Source organism: Semicossyphus pulcher, unplaced genomic scaffold (genome assembly GCF_022749685.1).
Source record: "Semicossyphus pulcher isolate SPU_LCO1_2020_fin unplaced genomic scaffold, fSemPul1.0.p SCAF_6, whole genome shotgun sequence".
NCBI classification, from domain to species: Eukaryota; Metazoa; Chordata; class Actinopteri; order Labriformes; family Labridae; genus Semicossyphus; species Semicossyphus pulcher.
The window spans coordinates 27691829-27715731 of NW_027211737.1; the positions used below are offsets into that span (position 1 = coordinate 27691829).

General features: G+C 43.6%; 1 protein-coding gene across 8 annotated transcripts in view; it reads left to right on the plus strand.

The window, feature by feature from the left end:
- The window catches only part of arvcfb (ARVCF delta catenin family member b), a 268096-nt gene that overhangs the window by 183581 nt on the left and 60612 nt on the right, over nucleotides 1-23903 (plus strand). For all 8 annotated transcript variants that reach the window (XM_069682303.1, XM_069682296.1, XM_069682301.1 and 5 more), the window contains 2 exons: nucleotides 4108-4613; nucleotides 21591-21774. In XM_069682303.1, coding sequence (XP_069538404.1) covers nucleotides 4108-4613; nucleotides 21591-21774 — 690 coding nt within the window. The remainder of the gene's footprint in view (nucleotides 1-4107; nucleotides 4614-21590; nucleotides 21775-23903) is intronic.

Consider the following 23903-nt stretch of genomic DNA (forward strand, 5'->3'; position numbering starts at 1 on the left):
CTCTGAACTTTGAGGATATCTGCTGTCCCTTTCGGCATTTCTCCTTGTTCCGAAAGCTTGACGGGCCTCCCGTGCCTAGTTACAGTTGCTAACGTAGGATTGGGCAGTGGCCGTTCAAGGAAGGGGCAGAGCGAAGGGTCATATCAGGCTTTCCTTTCTCACCTGAGCCTAAGAAGGAAGTGTAACAAAACAAACTGATGCTTTAATTTGTTTGTCAATATGAAGTTTTTTATTTTTCTTGCCTCTAAGCGCTTTAAATCTTGTAGCTCCAGCAGAAAGAGAAGATCATCTCATTCCCTTTATCTCTGTTATAGTTCAGCAGATAATGAACATATATATCCTCTCTCTCTCCTGCCTTTTGAGTGTTTAATAGTGTGTGTCCCTGAGCACCTTTCTGTGTGTGTGTGTGTGTGTGTGTGTGTGTGTGTGTGTGCGCGCGTGTGTGTGTGGTTGTGTCCTCATGCCAGCGTGATTAATAGCTGCTTTTGAACTCTGCCAGGCTAAAGGGGCGTCTTTAAGCCAATCTCTAATGGCTCATCTCTCCTTGGGCGACTTCGCTCCGCTGCACCTGCCCACCTGCACCCGGGGGTCAGCGCACACACACACAGACACGCAAACACACACATGCGTACCCACAACACACACACACTCATCCCTTAATTGAGAGGGGGTTGTCTCACTCTAATGCAGTGGTGTCTGTCGTCCCAGTGGAAGCGATCTGACACCAGCGAGCCCCCCTCTGCCCCCGCCCTCCTCCATCCTGACAAGATGCTTTCAGTGAGAGTTAAATATCCTGTTTAATATTATACTTCCTCTGAGTCGGTTTCTCTGAAGCTTCTCCTAAATTATAGAAGAAACTTCTAAGCGATGCCACTCTCCTTTAATTGAATGAAAACAAGCAGTGGATAATGTCGGCTAAACAGCCTGAGAAATGAGAAAGTACTGAGGACGTAAACACTCCAGCTTTGCTGTTTATTTCTCTCTTCTTTCTTGTCTGTCCCGAAAAGACTCTAGTGCATCATAAAACAATTATTGCCCATAATTCGAAATGAGCAATCTGCTCGGCAGGGACAGTCAGTGAAAAGCTCATAAACACCAGGGAGATGTTATGTGTACATATGAGATGCAAATATCTCCTCGCGAGTATCTAATCCTTTTCAGGCGATCTCCTTTTACGGGCCTGCTGGAGACGAGGGTCAGGGACGAGCGCCTTTGAAGGATGATGAAAGTAATTGACAGGAGATGAAGGAAAAAGGAAGAATAGCGAGGATGTGACAAAGTCCAGATGAATAAATGCTCCATCACAGTTTATGGACATGCATACATCTCGTATCTGCTGTATCTGTGTATCGTCTACTCTTTGTCGTGGAACAAAAACAGCACACACACATTCAGAGACGAGCGCACAAATACACAGAAATAGCCCGGACATTAAGCAGCTCCATTAACATGAGGAGAGTGATCTGCTGTAATCATGCTCAGAGCATCGCGTCTCGCGGCGGAGAGCCCTTTCACATCCTATGAATATACCCCTCCCTGTACACACAATGGCGCCAATTTAAATGCAAATCCTGACATTCCCATCACTCAGCCCCGCGACGCCTGCTTCACCAAAAGCCCCCACCGCATCGACGCAGATCTAAATGAGCCACGATCTGCACAAATGTACGTCTCATGTGTGTGTTGAAGTGTGTGCGAGAGATTGTCTGCGAGGAACAAAGTGTGACGGATAATGAGAGAGGGAGTCAAAGAATGAAAGCGGTGCGCGATAGAGATGGTGGTTATGTTTGTGTTATCTCTGCTATGGTGACGATGCGGAGATTGTGTACTGCCCTTTCTTCGGGGGGTTATTCCGCCTCCCGTCGCCTTGTCATGTCCAATATCCCAAAGCAATTGAAAGCTGGATGACGGCCTTCGAGTGTGGGCGTGTGTTTTGATCTGGATATACGCAAGGAAGCGTTTAGTAACCACCAGCACGTGCACACACGCTTGTAAATTTCCCCTTTTTTTCCATGCAGTTTGTCAGACAGCTCAGTGTTTCCCGCCAAACCTCAGAGCTGCAGTCGTTCTCCAAATGATGTTCCGTAATCAGGCTCTTAATCGGCCCCTCCTCCCATACTGTGGCCACAGGCTGCCTGTAGATGTTTGTGGCTCCACAAGCTGGAAAAGCTTAAAGATGAGCTAAGCAGTGATGATACACCAGAGCTGTTCGAGTTTAGGTGAGCTGTGTCTACCTGTTTAAAGGACAGTAGACCTCCACAGTAACAGCTGACATGTGCCCATGACACCACAGCTTGAAGTATGCTACAGCGCTTTGGCTCTGTGAACATGCTTCATGTGGCTTACCTTACTGCACTTGGACACGGGGTCCTACTCGATCGCGGTGGTGCTTCCCTCCTCTCTCTATTAATCTTTTTTCAATCCCACTGAATAGGGGATTTAGCATCTCGTTACATCGCTCTAGCAGGAGTTTTTCTCCCACTTCATCTTGTATTGATTTCCCTGGCAAGTGAAATGCACAAAGTCTTGCCATAAAAGCAGATATGCCACTGCGAGGCTGGTGTAAGAGACAAATCAACAGAGGAATACACCGAGAGCCGAGGCGAGATTGCACGCAGAGTACCCCCTTCCTTTCCCCAGCACGCCTGGGAAGAACTGTAAAAACACATAATTAACATAAAACTCATTAAAATTACAGCTCGGTCTGGAACTCCCTGCCAACCACCGGCGTTGGCCGCCATTTTGTTGCACCACCAACCACCATACATCAAAGATGGTGAGAGGAGGCCAGCTGGATTATGTAACAAGGATAAACAAGTCTCACACTGTGGGGTAGGTGGGGGGACGATAAAGGCTGCGCAAGTACACAACCCTAATTAAATTCCTCTCCCCATGTCATAACTTTTCCTACCAAGCATTCCCCCATCCTTTGAGCCAACTCGGTGGTGAATGTTCAAACAAAACAAGTTGAACAACTTTCAAAAAATATTGGTTGCAACTTTTCTGTCGGTATAAATTGTGGCTCCCCCGACTCCAGCCGAGGAGTTGGCCCGACAAGTGAAGAATTGTTCCTATGACAAAAGAGCCTTAAGTAGAATAAGTAGCCCGCACTCCAGCTACAAATGATCTGTCATTGGAATTCAGCGCCTATATTTCCAGCCATGTACTGGTGGAGAATTGATGAGGCTGCCGTTGGAGGAAAGAACCCGAGAGAACAGAGTGTAGATCATAGACTCTGAGAGTGTCGGGTAATAGAGATTCATTGAAGGGAAACCCTTTACGTACCCCTTAAAATAGTAACTCCCCTCTCCCCTAACACTTATTTCCATCACTGAAAATGAGCAGACTGCCTAAGTCCCCAGACCTAGCAGGAGTAATGCTAATGAGGCTAATGCTAGCAGAGAATCCCAAAGAGATGATCATTAACATTTTAGTTACTGCATGCCTGCGTGCAGCGCTGTGAGAAAAGGGAGCCCCGGGGGCATCACAGGGGCTCACACTCCTCCCTGGGGGGACGGCACAGCTCTTTCCTACGCTCCCCGAGGGAGAAGACATCAAATTCTTTTCTACTGTATGTGGTGGCTTCCTAAAAAAAACTTCACAGGACTTTCCTTCAAAGCTTTTCCTTTGGTGTTGCCTTTGTCTCTGCTTCTTTGTGAACTGCCTGGTTTTTCTTTGTGCAGTCTTTCCCTGTCTCTCAATCACTCTCTCTGAGACTTTATGTTTGTTGAAGTCTGACATGTTTGTTGCCGCCACCTGGCAGCGAGGAATAATAAGTAGTGTTGCTTACCATATCACTCTTATTGCAGGGGATTGCCACCACGGTCCCTCTGACAGGCCTGTTAATAACAGATCCAAACCACAGATCATCATGTCTCCCCTTCACTCAGTGTCCTCACACCTTCCTCTCCCCCCCTCCCTCGCCCACATCTTTCACCTCTCACTCACCCTGTCCTCTGTTTTCCCCTCATTAGTCAATCGCTCTCACCTCACTTGACTTCCCTCAAAGTCTTTCCTCCGGCTGCCTAATTCTTCTCTCAGACAAATCTCTCTGCGTCACCCTCCATCTCCCTTGTCCTCACCGTCCTCTCTTCTGTCGTCTTCCAGAGGGTACGGAGACGACCCCATCGAGGCGGAGCTGATCGACGAGCGCCACCCGTATATCCATGGCATGTATTCAGCACCGCTCGCTCAGCCGGAGAGGGGCAGCATGGCCAGTCTGGACCGCATGGGAGGCCGACGCTCACCATCCATCGACAGCATCCGCAAGGACCCGCGCTGGCGTGACCCAGACCTGCCCGAGGTCATCGCCATGCTGGGACACCCCATCGACCCAGTCAAGTCCAACGCCGCCGCCTACCTGCAGCACCTGTGCTACGAGAATGACAAGATCAAGAAGGATGTGCGTCAGCTGAAAGGGATTCCTGTTCTGGCCGGGCTTCTGGATCACCCCAAATCTGAAGTCCACCGCAAGGCCTGTGGTGCCCTGCGCAACATCTCCTACGGCAAGGACAACGACAACAAGGTGGCCATCAAGAACTGCGACGGCATCCCGGCCCTCATCCGCCTGCTGAGGAAGACCAACGACATGGAAGTGAGAGAGCTCATCACCGGTAAGAAAAACTATTAATTGTTAAACATAACAAACAAGACAGTAGCTCAGTCTTTAGGGACTTGGCTTAGGAACAGGAGAGGTGGCCGGTTCAAGTGCTGGTACGGACCAAGCATGGAAATTGGGGCTGGTAGCTGGAGAGGTGCCACTGAACAACTGCTCTTGTCGCATGCCCATGTGCAGCCCCCTCACTCTGACATCTCTCCACTAATGCATGTCCATAGGGTCCTGTTTTCATAGGGTTCTGTTTGTGCATGTTTGTGAAAAAATGTAATTTCCCCTCAGGGAATAATAAAGTATGTCTTCTTCTTAAGCAAGGAACACTTTATCCTGATGAAATTTCTAATGAATATGACTAATAATTATTAGAACCATCAGTCATCAGGCAAAAACAATTCGAAAGCTCTGAATGTTGGGAGATGAACTGTCACTGTGGATGTTGAGTTGGAAAGCTGAGCTGGGAAATAAGCAATCGTTGTCTTGAATTGTTGCTTGAATTCATATCATGTTCTTGTTTTACACGGAAGAGTTTGGTGTCATATAACCTTAATATTTATGTGTATAATTGTGGTACAGTTTACTGATGGTGATAATATTCATATAAACAATCTACTAATATCACGATGGCCCAGATCACCCAATTCGCCTGCACAGCCTGCAATACATTCTGAAATACATTCATATTTTTCTTCATATCACCTAAAAATTGAGTACAATTATTTGCAAAAAGAGCTGTTAAAAAATGCCAAATGTAAAGGTAGCTTATGTAACGCTAAAACCACCTGCTGCACTGCTGCAGCCAAGCCCGCTGCCTGTCATCTTCACTGAACGTATGTTTCCTCTCTCTGTCCGCCAAATGATTCTCAACTCTCTCTCACATGCAGAGAGTCTAAAGTGCTGCTTTGAAGCCTTTTAAGCTGATATGATAGAACTTTTATTGTGCCAGTCCTTTTCAATACCTGGCTGCACACTTCCCTCCTTTTTAAACAGTCCGTCCAGGAATGTAGCGAGTTTGCTGCCATAATCCCAGACTCTGCGCAGAGATGCGGGGCTGAGTCAGACTATATTAAGAAGCAGACTTTTCCTGTTCTCCACAGTTTTGCAGCAGAGTCACATTGTGCTTTTTTCTTATGTTAGAGCACTTTACATTATTTGATGTGTTTGTGCCTCAGGCGTCCTATAAGGAGAGATACAATACACGCTGAATTAGCATTGTGCTCTGTAACTCCCAGCTGTATAGTGAGGGGAGATACAGAATGTATTCAAAGCTATAATAAGACTTTATTTTAATTATATTGAAGACACATTTTGAGTAAATTGTCTTGGACAAATTGTCTCTTACCACTTGTAAAGACTCAAACAAATGAATGAGCTAACTAGTCTGTTGTAAAAAATTCCACTTTCTTCCCTATCTTTGTTCAAGACCGTGTTCATTTTGAGAGCGTGACTTAGTGATTTTGCTGTCAGATTTTGTAATACTTTCCCTCAAAAACCTGCTTCTGCGCACAAATAGCCCCTGTTTGTGCTTACATTTGTATCTTTGCTCAAAATGTTGGCTTGCGCTTAAATATATTGTTGCTTGCACAAATTTCCCACGCTCCAGCTTCAACCCTTGTCACTCAGGCCTCTTCTGTACGCTTGTGAAACATCTGCTCTTGGATTTTTCCTCTGATGCACCAACCCTGTCAAAATTTCCCAACCAATGGGAAACCAGATACAGGGTCAGTGACGTTGTCTCTACCCCGTCAGCTTTACTTTTAGAGCGTCCCGTGCGGGCAGTTACTCCTACACCACGTTTATCCACTCCCATCGACTGCAGCATTATCATTAATGTATAACTTGCATTTTCTACACCTTTCAGAACAAATGGTCAGTTGTTTATATAGTTTGGTACATTTTTAGTAAAATAGCCACACCGTAGCCATGTAGCACACCGGACTCTCGTTGGTGTGTCGGAGGGCAAAACAACTTCACTAGTGAGCGCCAACCGGGATACCAACGTTGATGTCGGTTTAAAAACAGGGTGAAATCACGTCCGACCTTCTAAAGATCTTTTCAGACGGGGGGCGACACTCCACCTGCGTACCCGCTTGGATCTCGGGGTCTCACTGAGCTCCTCATGTGAATAGACAGGCACACAAGCACTCCGCGAGTATACGGCAGACGCTCTACGCGTGGTAACCATGGAAACGGCTTCTGTGCACTACTGTATCCCTGCCAATACAACTGTTTTGTCACTATAGCCTATAACAATGAGCTAAATTAGCAGAGTTGTAACTAAACTGTTACCAACTAACGTATAGCCTGGCTTAAGTTAAAACTAATGTTACCTCATGCATCCAATCTTGTGCTGATGCTCTGCCAAGCAGAGGCCCTCCTGTTTATGTCCCGGTAGCTGTTTACAAAGTGGTTATACCATATCTCCGGGAACTCACATACAGCGAGGATCAGTCTCATCCATTGTGATTTTTGTGGTTTCTACTGTGCGTCACGTAGGAAAAAGTTCAAGAACTTTGAACTCTGACGCGAGACAAACACGACCTCGACAATTTCACAGGATTCCGCCCGCTTGTCGCGCCGCCTGTCAGATTGCCTGTGCCTCCCTACCTGCCCGCTCGCCGACCTCATTCCACCATTTTTCAACTGGCTCAAATACCGTTACACCAACGTGTCTGAAAACACATTTTTGTTGTATTGTTTTTTATGATTTGTTCATTTTAGGAATGAAATGGTAACGAAATTCATGATTGTAGCAGCATTCCTTCAATAATTTTGCAGCAGTTGGTGAAATTTGAGCAAATTTAAGTAGAAAAGGAGCAAATCCAAGCACAAACAGGGCTGTCTGAGCGCAAAAGCAGGTTTTTGAGGGAAAAATCTGAACGCAAAATCGCAGAAAAAGTGATGCTCTCAAAATGTAAAAAACATGCCCTTGAATAAAGATAGGGAAATAACTCCATACTCTCTAACAATAAACTGTGAGCAGGAACAGACAGAGTGAAAGTGGAGTGAGTATCAGTAGATAAAAGCAGAAGGATATAAACATTGATTTGAGAAGAAAAAGCTATTAGCTGCACTGTGTAATGAAATATGTTTTAATTCCTTTAAGAGGAGCTATTGATTCAGGCGCCATGATAGTCTTTCTTCTCCTTGACCTGCTAAATGTCATCTGGGGAATACAGTGCTGTGTGTGTGTTCATGTGTGTGTGTGTGTGTGTGTGTGTGTGTGTGTGTCTTTTGAAGTGCTTGGCTAATCCCCAACATGATTGGTTTGACCTGACACACTTTGGCTGGTATGCATGCTTCGTCATCTGAGAAGGGGCTTTTGTTTTCAATGTACATGCTGGAAAAATGAGATCAGCTTAAAGTGAGAAACTTGGCCTTTGTAAAGTCACGGCAAGACGTTAGAGGGGGATACTTTTGGATAGTTCGACTGTTTGGGGAAAGAGAATAGTTTTAAGCTGTGTTTGGCAGCTGTCAGTGGATTCCAGCTGCATCTCATGCTGCGAGGATCTGTGAAGCTGCGGCCAGAGAGAGATCAGTCAATACATGTCAATAGCATTGGCTACTGACATCTTCAATGCAGAGGTATTGATAGTGATACCTGTCCTTGTTGAATTCTATTGTGAATTCATGAATAAGCATGTGTTTGTGTGTGTGTGTGTGTAGTTTTCCTTTGCTGTGACAGAGATGTCGCGGTGAGCGATGACTGTGCCGCAGCAGAAATGATTGCCTTTACAGCACCATGTTGCTCCCCATCGGAGCTAAAAATAACCCTGCACCACAAGACAAGGAGGACAGAACGGAGGGAGGCTTCCTTTTTTTCCTCTCCTCTTTCCCTCTCTCACTCATTATCCTCCCACCCTCGCTCAATCTCATTTTTCTCTCCTTCATTCATTATCTACACTCTGGCTGATTCTCTCTCTTGCTGTTTTCCTCTTTGTCCTCCTCCTCTCTCTCTCTCTCTCTCTGTGTTTCCATCTCCACTGCTCTGGCTTCAGTGATACAGGCCAGTCACAATGCAGGCTCAGCTTACAGCCTCAGCCTGTGTGGCTAAAGTTGGCCGTGTTTTTCTACAATTAAATATGGGTTTTAAGTATAGGCCCCTTTTCTTAGTGCATGTGTTTTAAGAGTCTTCTGTAGGAGTGTGTGCGTTCCCTGTAAAACCACACAGAGCTCTGTTTCTGCAGGGGGAAACGGGTGACGTGGAAGGAACCAAGTAATTTTATTTTCCAACACACAAGACAGACAGACCAGTCGCTCATATTTTTAGAGCTTTGTACCGTTCAGAGTAATTCTATTTCCCCTCCCGGTAGGCTCTGGGCTGTTTGTGCCCTCCAGCTATTCCCACCCTGGAAATGTAGATTATTAAGCGGATTTGTCTGCTGTTTTTCCTGCAGGAGATGTCTGAGTTTTGTGGACTGATATTCACGCAGGTGCCTGCTGCAAGCCTTTGTCTGTTGAAAAATGCATGTAGGGCAGGATGGCAGGTCTTTAAGCTAGAGGAGAGACAATGTCTAGACACACACGTGTGTCTGCGCCAAGGGTCTGAGGGGTTTTCTTAACTTTGCATAATATATGCAGAACTATTAAGGGGCTGATTGGGTCTGATGCTGCTGAAAGTTTTCCTAAGTGCATTTACATTTTAACCACGAGAGCCTCAGACCTTAAACAGGGCATTAATGGTCAAGTGGTGGATTTAAACATTATGCAGACACTAGGAAACATTAGTGGCTTAAACAGGGCCATTACTGGCACTAGTGCTGCAACATAGAGGCGTGATACTTTAATGTATATTTATACAGCAGAAGCAGTAAAATATGGGCTTGTAGTTCTGCGATCAATCCCACTCTGTCTCATCTTTACTAACAGACAATAGACACATCACATCAGCAGGACAACCACAGGTGGAGTTAATAACGTTATTAGTTATGGCTGCATTCCACTTAGAAATCCCACTTCCTGGCTCTTGGTTTTTTGCATGTGAGCCGACTTGAAAGGTTTACCGGCAGACTTGCTGGGTCTTACACATCATTAGTGTTATTAATTACACCTGTGCATTACTATGACAAGTAAGAAATGGCCACTGTGAAAATCAGGAAGTATAGAGCCGGAACTAAAAGTGCATTTTACATTTTGTTTGTTGTACATTATATTTGACCCAGAAAATACCCTTAAAGTAGGGGCAGCAGACACAGATTCATTTTTACCACTTAGCTGTAGGGCTGTCACTTATCAGTCGAAATCCAATATATCGTTTGAACCTGGTGAAATATTGATAGTTGGAACTGTAATGATGTGATCGAATTCAAAATTGAAGCACATCAGATAACGCCCTCGAACAAATGATTAATCTGCTGTCGAGAGTCCCAGAATGCTTCACGTTTAAAGTATTCCAACAGATGGCGATAACACGCTGCCTGCTACAAACCAAAGGAGGAAACTTAACGAGCCGAGCCGTTGTTCACCTTTCCTGCTTCAGCGTCCCGACCGTAGTCACAAAGCACAGGGGAGACTTATTGTTGTTCTGCTCCAGGGCCGAAGCTGTAGCTAGCTTCGGGGCTAACTCCCATCACTTTAATACGCCAGCAGCAAGCAAGACACGGGAGCGCAGCTTGAGTCTTGAGGAGTCGTAGGCTTTATTATGCACAAACAGCCTGAACAGAACATTAGTTCTGTTGTTTATTCAGCTACCGATCACTCTTTTCACCTAACTTGTGTGCACATACACTTCCGTTGTCTCTCACTCGCTCTACCACCCCACTCTCATGCACTTAGCTCTTCCCAAAACAGAGCTACGCCTCTAGTATAAGACCGTGCTACAGAACTGGTCATCTCAACACCAACGCACCTCAGAAGAGCTGTATGTACCACTACGTACCCAATATGTGGTTGTTGTTTTTCGATATGATTGCCCCACTCAGCTGTTGGATACTGAAGCACACTACAGGACGCTGATGACTGTACTGTTCAATATTTAAATCAAATCATGAGAATCTCACCTGTATAATACTGGTAAACATCCATTGAATCAACAAGACCACCCCTGATATATCCTCATTACTGTCACTCTACATAAGTGCTACTCTTGTAGCCCTGATCGATGAGTGTTCAGTAAGTATGTGATCAAACAAACTGCATCACATCCATCATGCTTGACGTGCCCGACACCAAGGCTTTGTTCAGACTGCAGGCAAATGTGATTTTCTGTCTCAGATCAGATCTCTCAGACAGACTGTCTGCACTCTTGTTTCCATGTGATCACATCAGGTTTGGGTGTCTAGACTTCACCAACCTATCAGCATGGGTTGCTGTGGTTACAACGTATGTTAGTCATCAACTACGCACGCTGGTGACGCAGCTTTACAAAAGAGACACTTGAGGAATGAAGATCCGTCATTTTGCTGTAAAAACATTTGCATTGTCAAGACAGTGAAGAACTCCTCTGTGGCACCTCTGACAAACTCAGCGATGGAGGAGTTTGTTCTGCTGAAGCTGCTTTTATGAACTTCTGTCGCTCTGAAATTGATGTTGTAGTTGTGTGACGCGCTGAAAGCCAATTTTAGCAGCCAGATCGTTTGAGACACATCTGTTGAAATGTGATTGTAACTGCTTCTCAAACCAGCTGAAAAAGTGGTGCTTCATGAGTTTCTTTGCTTTCCAGACCTTCTTAAATAATCTGGATACAATATTAATAAGCCTGGATTTGATCGGGTTGGTGATCTGATTTTGATCAACAGTTTGTTTTGGCTGTTTTCTGTTTTTGTGTGTTGTTTTGCTGCTGGTTTCATCTGCTGTGGCTCAGTGGGTAGAGAGGTTTGTCTCTCATTCGGAAGGTTGATGATTCGATCCCCTGGTGCTGCAGTCGACATGTCGGAGTGTCCATGGGCAAGACACTGAACCCCAATCTGCTCCAAAAGCAGAGTTAATTTTGGCAGCTATTTTACATTTAGTCTTAATCTTCAGATGAAAAAGCTTATTAGTTTTAGTCATGTTTTAATCAATTTTACCCTTTAGTTTTAGTCAACAGCTCAAAACATTTTAGTCCAGTTGTAGTCAATAAAAAGTAATTACATATTCTCTCTTTAAACTAATTCAGTTAGCCTAACACAGCTTCAACTGGCTGTAAAGCCCCGTCCTTTCATTCATAACGTCCTGATGATGTTCTCCTCGGGTAATATAGTTCCTCGGCTGAGGTTATGTGTATATATGGAAACCTCTGTAAAGTAACGTTACACATGTAAAGCCAGAGAACGAAGCCGTGCAGTTACAGCAGCAGTGTTGGTTTTCACCGTAACTTTCAGATATTTATCATCACTTCTCATTTAAACAGTCTGACTGAAGCAGACAGCCAGCGATCGCTCCTTTTTGTGCAGAAGAAGCGACAAATGATGCGTAAACGCCCTTCTTTCTGTGAGCGTGCACAGAGCCTGAAGCAGAAAGCCTGGCTTAACAGAAAGCCAGCTTACCTAAAGAAAGCTTCGGTTAAAAGAGAAGGTTCATAACCACCTTTGTGGTACCCGTTCATTTTGAGTGCGTTGTTGGCAAGCTTCCGCTGTGGGACATCCTCACCTGAATGGCTGGGTCGGATTCAGGGATCTGCAAGGATCTGCACACGCCCCTCGACCAATTCAACCAGTTACAGTTACAGTATCAACAGATTAGATGCACAGTGGGGGGGAAATATCATGGGTTTTAAATGTCTGACAGCCCACCACTAACATTTTAGTCCCGTCTTGTCTCGTTAACGAAAACAAAACATGAGTGTCGTCAATGCAGTCGGTGCATCTGCTGTTTACCATTTGCATTGTGTGTTTTCTTGGTGTTCTATTAATAGGACACAACAATACACGTACAAGGTGGGACTGAAGCTCAGGGACATTTTCCTTATGATGACGTAGAAGAGAGGAAAACGTCATCTCAGAGGGGGGAAACATACCTGCAGTCCCTCGGCTAGATCCATGAGACGGCCTGCTGAGTCCATCATTGACACACTGTTTATATGTTTGTGGGTGTGTGTGTTCATATTGCTTCATTCCTTTCTCATTTACTTCGTTCTGGTGGTCGCAAACACACATATGATGTTCTTTTCTCTTACTTTAGCCGACATTTGCCAGCAGACAGCAGATTGAGTCCACTTACCTCCTTCTCTTCCTCCTCTCATGCCCTCTCCCTTTTTTTCCTAAGCTGTGTCACCCTCCCTCTTCACCGCTGAGAGTGTGATGGATGGGATACGGGGTGAGGAGGGGAAGGACATCGGGGAGGAGGAGGAGGAGGAGGAGGAGGAGGAGGAGGAGAACGGTAATGGGCAGAACTAAGTTAATAGCCCTGCTAGAGGAGCAACATGCCTGCCAGTGGTGCCTGGAAAATTTAATTAGCGTTAGCCTCGGCTCCAGTCCCATTCCCAGCTCTGGTCCCAGTCCGTCCCCTCCATGTGTCACAGAGAGAGGGGGGTGTAAAGGGAAAGGTAACAGGAGGTTAATACTCAGCTCACAGCTCGTCTCCATCTTATCATCTTCTTTGACAAACACACAGACACTGTTTTGAACCGAGCGTTGCTGTGCTATGTCAAGCTCTCTGTCTGAGGTAGCAAATGATTGAAGAGGCAGGTAATAATGTACATGTTCATCTCACCCGGCGGCGGGATTAGATTGAAGACAAAGGGAACAAAAGCAAATCACAGGTTTACAGGAAGCCTGAACACAGAGAGAGATTGTTGCTGCATACATATCACATCAGTTTCTCTTCATAAGCCTGCTCTATTGAAGGAAAGGGAAACGTAGCGTAGTGCGTGTGCATGCTCTCAGAAATCTGTGAAGATATTTTTATCTCTGAATGAATTCTGTTTACAGGAACGTTTCGCAATATCTTTTACTACTGGGTTTGCAGATTCATTTAATACATGCTGCTTTTTAGACGGTTTCCTCACGACAGACTCCAGCAGACTGTTTACGCCTTTAGAGCTCTTCTCAGCAGATAAACAACATTAATAAACCAGAAAGCAATAACATTTTTAGATGTTGGAATATGTTTGACTTAGTTACTGAAGGTCGTGGGGAAGTCTTGGAAGTTTATGTTACGGCTCTCCTGGGAATCCTGAATTTATTTGATGACCTTTGAGAAATGTCCTGTTTCAGTTTTAAGCTCTAATCACTCAAACAACTACTAAGATAGATGTTAAACACGTCCAGGAATCATAGCTAAATGTGTTTTTAGTAGGATGAAAAAAAACATTAGCGTTAACGTTAGTTTATTTATTAAGATTAATAATCAGCAGCACATTTAAGTTACAATATCTGTTACCAACCAGGAAAAATAGAGGCAAACATTGTGGTTTAACACAGCCAGATGGGTTTTTGAGGATGTTTAGCAAACATCAAGCATAGGCCCAGGGACACAACAGTGACGCCATACACTTCTGTCAATGAACACAACCAGTTGATTCCTGACGTGGTCTTACCTGGTGCTAATGTTTGCAAGCAAGCTAAGAAAAGTTACATGTACATGTAGAAACTTTGGGGATACAGGGGGTTACATTTTTAGCTGCCTCCTCACACACATTCTGCTTCTGCACCAAAGTCAAAATCCTAAACCAGTCTGAATCTTATATCAGCTCTCTGCTAAACTCCGAGTAAGAGAGCAAACAATGAGCGCCCTAAAATCGTTTTGCATGGCTAGAATCAGACACAGAATGAGACTTTCACTTTCTCACCTCATTTTTTTCCCCAAACCAGTGTTTTTATTTTAAACTGACTCTTTCACATCTTCTACCTGACCCCGCTCACGTCCAGTGCCCACATTCTTCAGGATGTCTATGCAGAGTACAGGCCTGCACAATATGACAAAACTACAATGTGTGATTACGTCGTTCAACATTGTAATAACAACATGAAGAGCGACATGTGTTTGCAACATGTCCTGCCTGAATCCAAAATAATTCCACCAGTAAGCGACACCAATTAATCTGCGAGTGACTGACAGGCCTGGGCCTCGTCTGATCTCATCAAAATAGTGTGAAAGCACGGCAACTATCGCCATGGTTCCCTACAATAGACATAGTTTACATAAAACATTTTTTTCTTATTCATTGTGATAAATTCAGACTTTTCTGGTGTGTTTATTGCACACTCTCATATTGCAGAAAGATGAAACTGTGAGTTAATTGCGCAGCCCTAACTGAGAGTAGAGAAGCATGGTAGTTATGCATCAACAAAAGTAACGTATATCACAAAGCTATCCTTTGATGTTTTGTACAGTGTCTCAAACAATAGATTGTAATAGTCTTTAATGTTTTTTTGAGATTATTTCTTGGGTCGTTTTCGCCTTTATTGACGGAGCAGGGAGTATTGGGAGGAGTGGCAGATGACATCCAGCAAAGGGCTGGAGTCGAATTTGGGGCCGCTGCATCAAAGACTGTGGCATCCGTGTATTGGGGCCTGAGCTCTAACCACTGAGGTAAAGCCCCCATAGAATAGATTTTAATATCTGTAGACGAAGGAGTGTCACAAGATCTGTTGTGTTTGAAATGTTTGGACAGGAGCCCACATCTGGATTCTAACCCAAACTTGAACAGACTACAGATGTTATCCATCAGCAGTTCTCCTTTTTTTTAACGATTAGATGAGAACATTTTTGACAGCTGACACCCCCATAACATCAGTAACTAACTAACTGCATGTGCCACAGGTCTTGTACCTTTGCACTGCTGCAGCCAAGGCTGCTATTAAGATCCATAAGAAAAATAGATCTTTATATGGGCAGTGTAAATATCATTAAGAACACAGTGAGATCTGGTCGTATGTATAGTTCAGGTGTAAAAGGAAAATTCGACATCACAATTGCACGGTATCTGCATCAGCTCTGTAAAACAGGAGGACACCCCCAACACTCCCCCGTGACAGGCTGACAGAGGACAGCAAATAGACCGAACCTGATACAGAGTCAGCGGCCTGAAACGGTGGCAGGACGCAGGATGGAGATCGTCACTTCCACAGCGCTCTGTCATCCTAAATGACACCGTGTCTGTGGGCTGTGTGCCTGTCGTACGTGATGGATCACAGTCACAGAAGAGCCGTGCCTTTTGCTCCCCTCTGGCTGTGTGATCAGCGTGGAGCTGACTGATTCCACAGGCTGAGCTGTGTTTCAGCTGAAACACTGCAGGTGATGGCGGGGAAAGTTTGCATGGTCGGATGGTACATTTTGCATCCAGGGTTAGGTATCTCTATTTCCTGGGAACGACTCAGGTGTATCTGAGGTTTGTTTTTGCAAAGTACTTTTTCGGGTATGTGCAGTCAGAGATAGATGCTGCAATATCTTTTTAGTTCTCTGTACAGAAATGCATTTTCATCTATGCTGGATTCGGGCTGTTGAACCTCTTTTATGATGATGTAGAACAACAACGCTTAACATTCACAGCGTGAATCTTAAAGTAGGCTGTTTGTTCAACACCAGGCTTTTACATCAAGCCTTAATGTTAAACCTTATATCATACAAATGAATAAGAAGCTTTTATTTAACAGATTATTTGTTTCTTCCTCCTCAGTAGAAAATTTGTGGCACATTGCAGCATATTAAATAGTATAAAATATGTCCCTCAGTCACAAGTTTCCTCATTAACTGCTTTTCCTCCTTTAGCTCACATCGTTCCCCGTGTTTTGACTGCTGTGTGTCACGAGTAAAGCTGATGCTAATGACACAACAGTGAAGGTAATCAAGCTGTCTGGCAGGCAGGCAGGCATGAATGCTAGCTAGCTATCATCATATCATCATACACCCACCAAGAGAGCACATTTGTTATTAATGTGATTCATGCCTGGATGATGGCTCTTCATCTCATCCTCGCATGTGGTTGAATTGAACGACAGAATTGACTCTGCAGCTCTAAGAACAATTCTCAGTGCGTGCTAAAAGTCTAAAAATACTGTAAAAGAGCCTCATTACAGGAAACGTATAGAAAGACCAAAAACAGAGTTTCTGACTGTTTCTGTCACATCTTGCTAGCTTTCGTAATTCTTAGTTATGTAGCTTTAGTCCTTACTCCTGCATGCATGCATTCAGTATGTTCTGATGTGCTAGTACTGTGCAACATTTACACACAAAAAACTGTTCTTAGAGGAAGAACATTTAGAGCTCTGCGATGAGGAAAAAGACTTAGCATAGCTTAGCTTGTTTACATCAGCGTTGGCTCAGTGTAAATCGTTCTCCTCCTTTAGAAAAAGTCTGTAGGTTCTCCGTCCTCCAGGTAATTTGAAGCTTAATCTAAAAGGCAAAGGGGCATACCTCTCACCCTAAAGACAACAAAGTCCAGTTGCCTTTTAGATTAAGGTTAAAATCCTTTACAGAAACAGACCTGGTAATTAGAACAGTTAAAAATACTTGATAAAGGAGTTTCACATAAAAAACTAGTGTCTCTCTGACACTTTTCAAAGGACAATGCTTACATTACCTCAGCTCGTCTATACCAGGGGTTCTCAAAGTTTTTGGGGCCAGGGACCCCTTACAGGCGGGAGCATTTTCCAAGGACCCCCTCATAATCGTAACACTGATTAAGCATATGCTTGGTACCATTTGCACTCTTAGATGCCATTGGAACTATTTGTGATTAGTTCAGACCCCTCGCATAGTGATAAGCAGACAAACATTTCAATTTAAATCATGTTAATACCACGTTTATAATACAGAGGCTCATTTTATTCAAGTTGCTTGTGGAATCAACTCGACAGCATTTATACTTTTGAAATAATCGATCTTAAAAGCTTTCAGAAAACTAACAGCCGCAGGTACGGTTCGTTGTGACCTGAGTCAGTTGAGCGATTCATGACAGATTGACTCAATGTGTCACAATCACATCAGTTCCTAATGGTCCAAAGCTAACGTGGGCGGGAGTAATGGACACAACATGCTTGTTTCATTGGCGCAAATGGTCCTCATCTGTAGACATGCAGTTTTTAATGATACAGCACAATTTTATAATTTATTATAATTTAATTATAGTTATTTCGCTGACCCCCAGGCTATGGTTCGCGGACCCCACTTTGAGAACCACTGGTCTATAGGACCTCAGCTTGTTTACATTAAGATTCCCTCAGTGTGAGGCTGTTACATCTGTACATATCGAGTTAAACCCCTCAGGTTACTCACCAATATTGATGTAAATTATACAGTAATCTCTAATGAAGGTTGCAATTAAATGTAATAGACATATGTGTGTACGCGTGTGACAAACTTCTATTCAGTGGGGTGAGTCATACTTACAGGATCCACTTCATCACTTTTAACCTACAGCACTTAAACGTGCTGTAACAGTGCCAGGAAATCACTTCAGGGTCGAAACAGTGGAGCCTGTAGTACAATAGAGCGTGGACACTCACCTAGGCTGAACCCTGGTTGAATAATATGCATTAAAGAAAGAAAACAAGCATGTAGAAAACACTTGTGTAATATTTTCAATCTGAGCTTCAATTATGCTGATAGAAGAACATCCATATCTCTAAATAACATTGCAGATTGTTTTCCTCCAAGTTCAGCGGACCGTGAAAGTGCTTGTTAAAAGAAAATCCATTTTGAATTTGTTAGAGGTTTAAAATGTACAGTGAACACACGAAGAACGAAGCACAACCAGCTGTTATTGAACAATGTGATTACCTGAATATTGGCTGTTTTGGGTTTTGGAGGTCACTTGGCCCCAAAATTGGTCTGTAAGGCCGCGTTCATACAGTATGTCCTCTTCCCATCAGGCTCTGTGAATCAAATGGACACTGTGAGGCAGGGTGTGCTGTTATTTATGGTCATCTTATTTAGGGATCTTTAAGGAATAAAATAATTTAGCAACATGAGGATCACACACAAAATGATAAGTCTTCTCACTGTACTTAAACATGATCTGCTTAGCATACAGAGTTACATACAGTTGGCTTCACGTGTGTTCAACATCCTGCATCACACTTGAAAGTGTCCCAGTGCGGAGCCACACCTCAGCTTACACGTCTAATAGCTTCCCAGTACGACGCTGGTAGCCTGGTCGTCTCTGACACACAGGAAGCCAGTCTAGTCATCAACTGTAACCACAGTGGGAGGTTCAGGGTTTCCATTGGGTTAGATAATACGGTTATTATACAAATATGACAGAGAGGGGCTGAAGTAGCAAAGGTCAGCAGCTAAAAATAACGCCAAAACTCTGTGTGCGGATTATCCTAATGAGTTTTTTTTTTCCCTTTTGTCAACGTCTGAAGGAAACCAGTTTTCTCCAGGCAAACCACACCAGAAGGACTGGGTTTATTTTTAGCCCGGGCCTGTCTGCAGAGATTTTTTTTCCTGTGTGCAGAGAGCATGATTTAACAGAGGAAATATTGACCATCTGGAAAATGTACAGAAACTGTTTGAAAGAAAAGGGCGAGGAAGTGTGACAGTTTCACTGCTCTGCTAATGGTCTGTCATCGTGGGGCAAGAGGGAATCACAGACTGGGGATGTCTGCGCGCGTGTGTGTGCACTGTATCACTGTATTTATATATGCTTTGAGCACTTGTGAGTGTGTGTGTTTGTGTGGCGGGGTTTAAATGATATGTTTTAACTCCTGAAGAAGGAGAGATTTGGGGGGTTGCAAGTAAGTGAGGTGAAGTTATTGTGTGAAGAAAGGGGCAGGAGCATAGAGGTGTTCTAAAAACAACAGGAGGTTCGCTGTTGTACTTTGATATATACACTTTTAGATTCAGCAGCACTTAAAAGTTTAAATATCCATAAATCCACTTGTAAATCAGAGAAAAGGGCCCTAACTGCAGAACCTGCCTGATAATTATCACATTTTTAAGTATTCTTCAGTCTTAGAGTAATCTGAAGAGATTGTATGTACATCCAGGGGAACATTGCAAACAGAATATACTAATGGCTAATTTGGCATACTTTAATTTATGATTATAGTGTTAGACTTTGTAAGCTCCTACTTCAGACTAATAAAAAACTTGTTTAAACTTGCTCCAGATAAAAATGTCAGCTAAATGCCCCAATTTAAAGGATACGAGAGAGTTGGAAGTAGGTGTGCATGTGGTGGGACAGCACCCCCTATCAACATCACCTGTTTGTCCGGGATTGTCCCAGTTTCAAGCTGGGTGTCCAGAGTCCTAACAAATATTTGTAAAATACTAAAATGTCCTGGTTTTCAACATTCACTACCAAATTGTCCCAGTTTTCACCACAATAATAATAATATACTTCTAGTCAGTGCTTACATGGGTGTTTCTGATGTTCTGTCCCTCTCATTATTACCTAACCCGATCAAAAAACACCACCCGTTTGAAGTCAACACAAATGTGTCTATATATATGCTTTTAATACACCTTTAAATGTATAATATGTAGGATATTTCCTTGCATTTTGTCAACAACACATTCAAACTGGGCCCCTCCTCCTGGGCTCTTTGTCACAAGAAGCTCACTCTCACTCTCTCATGCGAGAACACGCATATCCCGCCGAGTATCATGGTTACCTTTGCGCTAGCATGCTAACTGGCGGTTACTGTTGCGCTAGCATGCTAACCGCCGTTTAGCTTTGCGCTAGCATGCTAACCGCCGGTTAGCTTGTCCTACCCGGTGTGAGGCACCTACCTGTCCAACAGAAAGAAGGCCAACTCTGCATCGCTCTTTTGCCATGTTTGCCAGTCTGAATTGAGCCCAGATGCTAATTTGAACCACTCCCACACTCACCTGTGCGCTGTGATTGGCTCAGGGAACCACAACAGCACCCCTCCTGAAAACGTCCCGTGCAAAGCAAAACAACAGAATAGATGCAGAGGGAAGGGTCTCACAAGGGTCTGCACACACACTCACCAACACACATGTATAGAGGCCCATAAGTGAGGATTTATATTATATTATATTTGTAAAAATGTGTATTTTATTTTTCTAGGAAAATCCTACTTATTTTACCTTAAAGGGAGTGAAAGTATTTTTGCCAACGTGTGAGTGCAGTGCAGGCTGTTTGAGACAAGAGAGATGGGTTAATAAACTAACAGGGACTTAGCGCCTGTCAAACATGGACTTTAAAGTGTTCATGTTTTTTGTTCTCCTTAAAGCAGCGTCTGCCTCGCTCCTGAGCTTCCTCGTGTCTGATGCTGATGTTTTAACACACGTTTTATTTTGGTAGGGTTCGCTGCGTGGCTATGCTGCCAAAAATGTCCTCCTCTCGGCTTTGTCTGTCTGCCTACGTCTGTTTTATAAACCCTCAGGAAACCAAGCTCAATTTCAGCAGGAGTATAAAATAGTCCTTCTGTTACAGAGACATACAGGTAAACAGAAAACGTCCTTTCTCCTGCTTTGATTGTTTGGACGAAGAGGAGGAGAGGATGGATACACACCATACGTTTGAGTTAATTTAAACTGATGCTGCACACACAGTCGCTGCAGAATACGTGTGCATTAATGTCCAGTTTGCTTTTAATACTGCTGTAGTTGAGAAATGGCAAAGCTTTATAGTTCATGTCATGAGAGTATTAAAAAAAGCACGTGTCTTCTATACGCTCAGTATTGATTACAGCTCCGTGTTAGTCAGCTGTGCCCTCATGGGAGAACAGTAAAGCTATAATGCTGTGGTTTCTGTATACAGTGCAATATGGCCTGTTGATATCATAACCGGCTAATGTACAACCAATGCAGTTTAGTGGTTTACTGCCAATATGGCTTTGATTGCGAGTACAGTATGTTTTTGTGCTTTACAGCTGTCCTTATATTGCATCACCCCTCTCACATGTTTCTTCTGAACCCTCTCTTTTTCCCATTTCGTAATTCCTGCACAAAATCCCCTCTCTTTTAATGTCTCTCTATATATCCCCTCTTCCAATCCATTCCTCCGTCTCATCCCTTCCTTTCTTATATCCTCCCTATTTCTCTCTATAATCCTCTTTTTAAATCACCTATTTCTTTCCCCTTATCACCAACAGCTTAATATGTCTTTAATCTTTTATTCTCCTCCCTCCTCTGCTCCTTACAGGAACTCTGTGGAATCTGTCGTCCTACGAGCCCCTGAAGATGGTGATCATCAACCACGGCCTGCAGACCATGACCAACGAGGTCATTATCCCTCACTCGGGCTGGGAGCACGAGCCCAACGAGGACTCGAAGCCACGCGACGCCGAGTGGACCACCGTGTTCAAGAACACGTCCGGCTGCCTCAGGTAAGAAAACGACACACGAGTGAAGCTGATGTTCATCCCTGAATATAATGTCCACATTTAGTCTTTTGCTCATTTTGAGAAACATATCACAGATGGAAAAAGTTCAGGGATCAGATTTTATGTAGATATATCAGAAATACACCATTTTACACAAATCCTCTGGGTGCTTTCCACACCTAAAGTCTGTTTGTTTGATCTGAATCAAAGACTACATTGTTACTGTGTTGCATTTTGCCTCGAGTTTGGTTTGTGTTCACACGGCAGCTTTCACCAGCCGACTAAAAGTTTTAATGCGTGAAGAAACTGCTTTCTGATTGGTCAGAATTTCCACGATAGAAAACTCCATGGACGGACTTTAATGTTTTGTTGTCGGAGTTCTTTTTACTTTTAACCGACATCGTTCCACAAGCATTGGTGAAATTCTTTGGTTTGATTTCTTTCATAGCCCTCACCTCGTAGCTCCCCTACATCTGTCCTCTACTCATCTTGCTGCCTGGCTACGTGGCTGTCTCTGCAAGTGTCAGCATCTGTTAACAACCCACAATGCACGGTGTATTGGTTTGCTCCCTGTATTAGGTCATACTTTAACTCCTACTGTTTATGTTCTTACCTAAGTCAAACTGGGCCGTGGTTCATTTGGAACGGGCCGAGACCCTTCTTTTCTAGCGGACCGTGGTGCAGTAGCTTGGTCCGCACCAGAGTTCGAACGCGTGTTAACACCTTTCCAAACGAACCGGACTTTGAGAGTAAAGTCAGAAAGTCTGGACTGAAGCTGTCATGTGTGAATGCACCCTAAATGTTTGTTTGTATTGTAAACCTCGGTAAGAACAATTCTGTTTTTGTCATTTTTCCATGTGTACAGAGGCATTGAACTTAAGAGGAATTTCAGCATTCAATACCCAAAGAGATTAGTTGAAAATTTACAGCATCTCTACCGATAATCTGTCATGATTTCAGTCATTTTTCAAGCAAAGATACCCAAGATGACCCAGTTAATGTAACCGTAGTATGAAGATTAGAAGCTTTTTTCTTGTGTTATTGGATATAACGAGCAATCGCTTTTTGACATATTACAGCAGAACTGATTAAACATTTTGATTGTAGAATAAAATCCACGTATAAATAAATAATAAAATGAATCATTAGATGCAACTTTACACTGAATTAACCTGATTCTAAAACTTAGTACTGGCAATTACTTTAAGAAAATGGGAAACAAATCGTTTTAAACAAAGAACCATCGATCATTGGACGTGGCAGTTTAATAGCAGTTATTGTTGACTTGCTGTGATTTAGTGCATGAGGCCCGAGGCCTTTAAAGTGTGTTTTTACTGAGACAGCAGTTGTGTCTGGGGACAGGTGTGACATATATGAGACTACAGTTGGGCTTCTGTTCACCCAGGGTCAGATTTAAAGAGAATTTATGATATGGCAGATGCTTTGTTCCTCCTGTCTCGGGTCGTATCTTTATGTATGTGAAGTATGTCTGATGTCTGCCGGGTGACTTTGCTCTGTGACTTTAAAAAACATAAAGTTATTTCTGGCATACCCCAAACTTCCCCCCTAACTTCTGACCACATGCAGTCATGGTGCAGAAGGAGATGACTATCTAACTGTGCTTTGGGATACAGTTTGTAAGTGTTTCTCAATTGGCCTCTTGTTGGTCTTTGAACGGCTGAGTAACTTTGTTATCTCTCCACCCTGAGGCCAATAAGTAGCATTAGCTGCAAACAAAACAAGTTATAATTAAATAATCGCACAAATGAAGTTAGTCTCAAGCTCGTTAGGGCTGAGTGAAGCTAATGTGAGCCCTCAGCGCAAATCTTTACCTCATGCAACAAGTCCTTACCTGTAGTGTAAGTGGTGTAAGTACTTTGTTGGGAAGAAAAACAACATGGAAACGTTTGTGTTGTTTGCATATGTAAGTAATGAACCCTTATATTAGAGCTGCTCTGCTTTGACGCATTTCATCGACTGCATCTTAAACCTTGAATTGTTCTTAGTCATCCAAAGTGGTGTTAAGGTCTCCATTTCCACATCGACATACCTCACTGCTGAAGCTGTGTGACTCACACGGCCGTTCTGCTGACCCTCTCCGGTCCATTTGTTTTGGGAACTGAAGGTGTGCT